Source organism: Lontra canadensis, unplaced genomic scaffold (genome assembly GCF_010015895.1).
Source record: "Lontra canadensis isolate GAN:19392208 unplaced genomic scaffold, GSC_riverotter_1.0 scaffold1, whole genome shotgun sequence".
Lineage (NCBI taxonomy): Eukaryota > Metazoa > Chordata > Mammalia > Carnivora > Mustelidae > Lontra > Lontra canadensis.
In genome coordinates, this window is record NW_022630995.1 from 63597345 (window position 1) to 63604398 (window position 7054).

Below are 7054 nucleotides of genomic sequence, written 5' to 3' on the forward strand. Positions count from 1 at the left end.
CGTTTACTGTAGTTTGGCTTCCAGTTGAAGTTCTCACCTTCAAGTGTGGAACAATTCGACTTCGAACATCACGTTATTTTTTCTTAAAGATTTTATCTGAGAGAACACAGGGAACGGCAGAAGGCGAGGAAGAAGCAGGCTTCCCGCTGAGCAGGGCCCCCAACACGGGGACATCGGGCTTGATTCCATGACTTTGAGACCATGACCTGAGCCGAAGGCGGACGCCCCGCCTGAGCCACCCAGGCGCCCTGAGCATCCCGTTATTTTAGAACCCGCTTACTATACTCGGTTACGTTAAAAAGGTGGTGGTTGTGTTAATTCAGTGCAGGGATTTGGGAGCTGAGTGTGTTCCTTGCACATCGAAGGGGGACCACTGACTCGCTGACCCCTTCCCTGCCCCCGATCCCAGCTCTCGAGGTGAGTGCCCGCTCCCCCTGCGCCTCGTAGGCCACAGGCTGCCTGCAGCGCCCCATCCAGCCTGCGGGTGACCAGGGGCACCTCTGTTCCCAGCTCCGGGGCAGACGTCAGTCCGGCTGTCCCAGCTCGGTGGCAGGGAGCACAACCCGGTCTGAGCGGTCACTTGGCGCCAGTCAGAGCCGGTGCTCGTGTGCACTTGTGTGTCACCCGTGCTCACGCCAGCTGTTCATCCAAGTGCAGTAGGCCCGGCCAGGAGGGGGGGCCTCAGGGCTGCTCCCTCTCTTGTCCCCTGGTCCCCCGGGAGAAGTAGACAGTGTTGCCCTCCTGTGTCATTGAGGCTGGTGGTCTGCGCTGGGCCACTCAGTACCGTTGAGCCTGTGACTGGTCTCCCCGCTTCTCTCCCCCAGAGACCGTGCAGCTCCGCTCTGGGCGTTTAGCTCCCAGCACGAGGCTCCTGTCTGTCCCACCAGGGATCCCGAGGCTGCTTTCCAGCTGGCACCCGCTGGGAGGTGCTATGGCTGCTATGGCTGGCAAGGGTGGCTGTGCTGGGCAGCGGTCGTGTCCCGGGGCTCGCTGCCTACTGCACCCACACCAGGCCCCAGGCTGAGTTCTGTGAATGGCCTCATTTCTCTCCACAGCAACCCCGTCACTGTCTCCATCCCAAAGGTGTGACGCAGAAAGCGGATCTGCTTGGGCTCCTGTGGCCAGTTAGCCACGGGGCTGGGAATCTGATGCTTCCCCTGTGGCTCCTGAGCCCTGGCTGACCCCCTCCCCAGGGAACAGGTGTGCTCTGGGGCCTTTGGAAGCCTTTCTCATCTCGCTTGGTCCTCAACAGCCAAGTGCAAGGTTTGGGGCAAGGCCTGGATTCACTCACCTGAATGCCTCCTGTGTGCGAGGCATGAGCCTGATGGCCGGCTTGGGGAGGACCTCGGGGATGCCCCAGCTTTGGGGGTGAAAGCTGTGGACCATTTTCCCAAGAGAAACCAGGGAGCCAGCTGTTCAAAAACCCATCCCCCGAGACGTGGAGCCAGCCACAAAGGCCCAGAGAGGGGACGAAATCTCACAGTCCTAGAGGGCAGGGACCAAGTTGGACCTTGAGAGCAGCCACTGGTCATCAGAGGATGGGCGTGGCCAGCAGAGGGAGGCCTCAGAGCCCCGGCAAGTCCTCAGTCGGGGCCACCCAGGAGCTCACTGTCGCCAGGTCCTTCTGAGAGGTCTGAATCGCCGGGCTGGCCCAGGAGCTCGGGTTCCTCAGTGAGCACTGCCTCGCCTGCAGCCAGCTGGCTCGAGGGGACGGCTGCTCCACAGGCCATGGCCACGCCAAACCCCCTTCTCTCAGAATGCCTGAGCCTGTGGAGGTAGGGGCTGGAGCCTTCTCCGCAGGCAGCACGAGTCACCCACACCCCAGTCTGTCTCTGGTCCTGCGACTTCTTGACCGCACTCCAGAGCACCCGGGAGAAACTGCTCCAGCCAAAAATAACTCCCGTTTCAGGTGTCATTTAGTTACTGGTCAGATCAGGAGTATTTAAATTCTCTGAGCCTTCCGTTTCTTTTCTGTAGCCAGACCTTAAAACAGGTACCAGCATCTATCCACTGGCTTGTGAGGATTAAAAGAAGATGCTGAATTGTGTCATTAAGAGAATCTCCTCACTAGAGATAGAGTCATACCCTTGACATGTGAACTTTTAGTATCTGAACTCTTGAGGAACTTAGGGATTTTGAAAATCGGTATTTTTCCCCTAGTTATTACAACTGCATGTTCATTGTATGCAATTTGGAAATACAAAAAATAGAAGCCATAATTTCACCACCTAGGGAAGAGATACTTTTTCCATAATGAATAAATTTTTTACCCCATTTTACGTGGGAGCACGTGGAGGTTTAAAGAGGTGGAGTGTGTGTCCCAGGTCACAATCAGAAGAGATCAGAATCCAAGTCAGCCTGATTCCAAGGCCTTATTTGCAAGCACGACACTGTGTCTTCCCCCTAGAGGCACCTTTATATTCAACTTTGGCATCCTTTGGGCAAAATATTAGAAGCCAGCATCAGTTAAAAAGCTGGGGCATGCATAAGTGTATTCATTCAAACTCACGCCTGTGTAGACAGGGTTCCAGCAGGAGTGGGCATGGTGGGCAAGCAGGAGGTGTGGACCAGGAGCGGTGCCCAGCCTGCGGGCCCCTGTGCCCACCAGCCGCTCAGATCAGCCGCAGGCCCGCCTAGAGTCCTTGCCGATCATGCCCCTTGTGTGACTCTTCCTTCTCCCATGAAGACGGTCCTCAAGTTTAAAACCCACGTTGCAGATCAGGGTGCATTAACTCCGATAGGATTTGATCAGATAGGCATTCCTGACCAATGGCAAACACCTAAATTATGGCTGCAGACCCACTTACAAAAAAAGAAGGCATGTTTCTCAGCTTACGTCATTGAAAAACCTCAAATGCAGTTTGAAGCCACCAGCAAGGACGTCCTCCCTACACATGAAAAGCATTTCCTTTTCGATGCCTTGTACTCTATGCACAGGTAGTGCCCAATTCCCTTGTGCCTGTGCTGCCCAACCACCCAAGCCACCTGTGACACGGAAGGGGACACTTCTGACCCCAACCCATTTAGAAAGAAGTCGTGTTGCATAACATCTTAGATTGTATTGTGCCTGCATTTTGCAGGCCCTCCTTTTTGACAAGCTCTTTTTTTTTTTTTTTTTTTTTTTTCAGATTTTATTTGACAGAGATCACAAGTAGGCAGAGAAGCAGGCAGAGAGAGAGGAGAAAGCAGAGAGCCCGATGAGGGGCTCAATCCCAGGACCCCGGGATCACCACCCGAGCCGAAGGCAGAGGCCTTAACCCACCGAGCCACCCAGGCGCCCCTTGACAAGCTCTTTAAAAGCCTTTGAGGTCAGAGGTCTCTGATCCAGCGGGGGCGCCCCCTCTTCATCTTCCTAGAGGGAGGGAGACTGCCTGGAGGTGGTCTCCGTCCCCTGCTAGAAGGGACTGTTATGTTCCTCAACGCTTCTACTTCTAGAAAGCTCCTCTTTCTGGCCTCTGCTTATTTTCGAGTCTGCTATAGGACTTAGCAGCGTCTGCTTCTCCTAGGCATCCGAGCAACACTTATTGCCCGAAAATGAGAATGCTGTGATGTTGGTACATTAATAACCCAACAGACTGAGCATCGATTATGGGCTAGGTAGGCATCGTGCTGGCTCCGAGGGAGGATGACAGTCTCCCTGGGGTCCAGAGAACTGGAGTTGGGGGTCAGGGGCTGGAATGGGGCCTGTCAGTAAAGCTGGGCGGGTGGGGGTGGTCTGTGGCTTTCTTCCTCGGAGGTGAGATGAAGAAACACTCCCTGAATGGGTTGCTATTTTGTGATCAAGAGCTCTCCTGTAATTCAATTAGAAGGAACCTCGTTGTGAAGTCATCAGCGGAAGATTATCTTCTAATGAACTGTAACAGTCTCTAGAGGGGGCGAGTGTAATTTGCAAGAACACGGGCAACTTTGCAGCTTAAAGCAACACTAGCAACATTGATCTGCATCTTGCGCTCTCAAGAGGCCTGTCTACCTGGTTCAATGCTGGTGAGGGAGTGCTTGGTGCAGCCTGGGGAACTGCCAGTGGGTCAAAGTCAGCTGAAACTACCACGCTCCTGCTGGGGAGCCGAAGGGACACTCTGGCCATGAAAGCTGCTTAGCTGGGAAAGGCACAGAACACAGGGTGTCAGGTTCACTCGGAAGCTTTCCCAACCACCGAAGACACCAGGGGTCCTGTGCTGCTCTTAGCACAAGGCACAAAGAGAATGAAGTTGTGCTTGCTGGTGATGGACTAACCCTCTCTGGCCTTGATGAACGGGGCAGAGGGAAGACAACAAGTGTAGAAGGTAAGGAGGATTGGAAGAGGAAGCAGGAAGTGAATGCTTTTTACTCCCCTGATTTTACATTTGTGTGGTTTGACAAGTATGGTCTTATAAGAGTGTATCCAAGCTGTAAAAGTTAGAAAAGGAATTTTAATCGACCTTTATTGGCTTCAAAGAGAACACACCTTAGAAAACAGCCACACCCCCAAAAGTTAAAGTCATCGTGACCTTCTTGTGATCAACTGAGTCATCTGCCTTAGAGGGAGGGGTTTCTACCCTTCCTTACGGGTATTTGGCACCAAAAACTAACTCACCCTGCCCCCTTTTTTAAAGGGTTATTTATTTGACAGAGATCACAGGTAGGCAGAGAGGCAGGCGGGGTGGCGGGGGGCAGTGGGGACAGGCTCCCTGCTGAGCAGAGAGCCCGATGTGGGGCTTGATCCCAGGACCCTGGGATCATGACCTGGGCCGAAGGCACAGGCTTTAACCCACTGAGCCACTCAGTCACCCCCTAACTCATCCTTCTTATGACCTACTTAAACTTGGGGACGGGAGGATACTTCCAACCCCAAATCTGCACATTTCAAAACTCAATTTAAAATTAAGAAGAAATAAAACCAAGCCCCTAGCTTCAAAACCACCAAAGTAAGTTGGAAATGGAATCCCCAATTCTGGATGAAAGAGGTAGGCCTATCAGGTGTTTCTTACATTAACACAAGGAATAGTAGACACTTTTACATTTGATACAGAAAAATCACACGCACAGTAAGGGTCCTCTTGCCAAGATCCAAAAATACCTTGCCGAGAACAAAAGGCTTACGGGCATTCTGGCCAGACACACTGTGCAATCATCATTTCGTCCTCACTGGAAAACAAAATTTCATGTTTTTGCATTTCTTTAGAGGATCCCAGGAAACATTTCATTAGAATTGCAGACTGTCGTTGAGCCAGAAGAAAACGTTAATGGTCAAGCAGACTGAGCCTCCTCTCATGGAAAGAGGAAAGAGGACAGAACGTCAGCTCCTTCTCCTAGTTACCATTTCTCCTGTTTCCCTCCTCTTGTTTATTACCCAGAAGCCTGTGCTGCTTACATATGAAACAAGTTTAGATTCATCGAAGGAAACTAGTGAGCTTCATGTTGAGGATGTGAATCAGAATGACACAGTTTAACATGTTCAAAGGGGATTTAATAATTAGCTTATATAAGCACAGGACATTTCTTGCTCCCTCACCTGTTTGTTGAGCCCTCTGATATATGGAAGAGGAACAGTTTTCCACAGGATCAAGTCTTTGAAATTACAGACATTCTCAGATACAACAAGGCTTCTGACAGCTTTTTTATGAGAAGTCAGGTACAGTAAGTCGTCACGTCTCTGGGCCTGACTTCACCCTTTGTAAAATGGACGGCTAACCCAATTGTGCTCAGGACTAATTTAGGAGCTGACAATGATGAGATTAATACAAAATACAGCTGCATCCCCAATACCGGAAGCCTTTTAAAGAATGGCCACAAGCAGAGACTTAAGAATTAATGAAGGCTAGAAAAAGTTGCTGACATTGAAGATGTCCTGTGGATACTTCCCGTCGTGGGGGTTAAGACGGGAGAAAGGCTTTGGCTTCCCTGATCTTCTGCCTCACGCCTCTGCAGGACATAGTAAGGCCAGCATGATGGCGCTTCAGGGACTCGATACGCTGGTTGAGGGCTTCTGTCCTGTCCACTTTCTCCTCCATGTCCCGGAGCAGGAGCTCCTTGCCCAGGAGCCCGCACTTCTGACTCAGCTTGATGTTGTCAGCCCGCAGGCTGTCCCGGGCCTGCTTCGTCCTGGTCAGGATGTCCCTCTTCAGGGCCACCTGGGCCTCAGTTTCCAAAAGCTGTGTCTTTTTGCACATGTTTTCTAAGTCCACGAAGTGTGACTTCTCCTTCACGTGGGTTATGATCTGTACGTTGTTGGTCACTTTGTTGTGCAGTTTTAAAAGTTCCTCATTCCGCTCCTCCACTTTTTCGTTGAAGGTCTGGTTCTCGATCTTCAGCTGTTCAAAATCGATGAGCAGCAGCCCCTCCGTCAGGTCCTCCTGGGCCTTCATCCGCGTCTCGAAGTGCACCAAGCTCTGCTTCAGCTGCACGTTCTCTAGCCTCACGGCGCTCATCTCCTTCTCTTTCTTATCCTCCAGCGCCTGGATCTGCTCCACCTCTCGCAGGGCAGCCTGGCGGCCGCCGCGCACCCAACAGGTGCCCATGGCCTGCATCACCACCTGCTTCTTGAGTGCCTGGAAGCCGGCCCACTCCTCCTCCACCCTGGTCAGCACCTCCCTGCACTGCTCCTGCAGCTGCTCCAGCTCCTGGTGGTACCACTCCAGATCGTCCGCCTGCTGCTTCCTCAGCTCCTCCAGCAAGGCCAGATGGCGGAGGTATGCTTGCTCTTTCTCGGGGGCATCGGGCTCCGGGCCCTTGTCGGGCACCTCGGCGGCGTCCAGGCCCTTCTTCTTGCGCAGCGCCTCGGAGATCTTGTGCTGCAGGTAGTTGTTGTAGCGCTGGTAGTTGCTGCGCTCGACCACCAGCGACCGGTACTGTTCCAGGAGCTCCTCGCGCAGCTGCTGCTCCTGCAGCTTCTGCATCTCCTCCGTCCATTCCTCGTCCTCGAGGTCCCGTCGCTCGCCTTCCTCCCTTTGCTGGCTATTCGCTGGGCTTCCTTGCGCACCCCTCTCCTTGATTTCCTCGCTCTCCTCCCCCTCCTCCCCCTCCACCTGCTCAGCCTCCCGGGTCGGCGGAGCCTCTTCCCGGCCAGGGGTGGACG

General features: G+C 53.0%; 1 protein-coding gene across 1 annotated transcript; it reads right to left on the reverse strand.

The window, feature by feature from the left end:
* Window positions 1-4981: 4981 nt before the first annotated feature.
* CCDC96 (coiled-coil domain containing 96) lies at window positions 4982-7046 on the reverse strand (the record flags this gene model as incomplete). Its single annotated transcript, XM_032852727.1, has 1 exon — window positions 4982-7046. A coding segment is annotated over one exon (1194 nt), but the record flags the coding sequence as incomplete, so codon positions are not given.
* Between the last annotated feature and the right edge of the window lie 8 nt (window positions 7047-7054).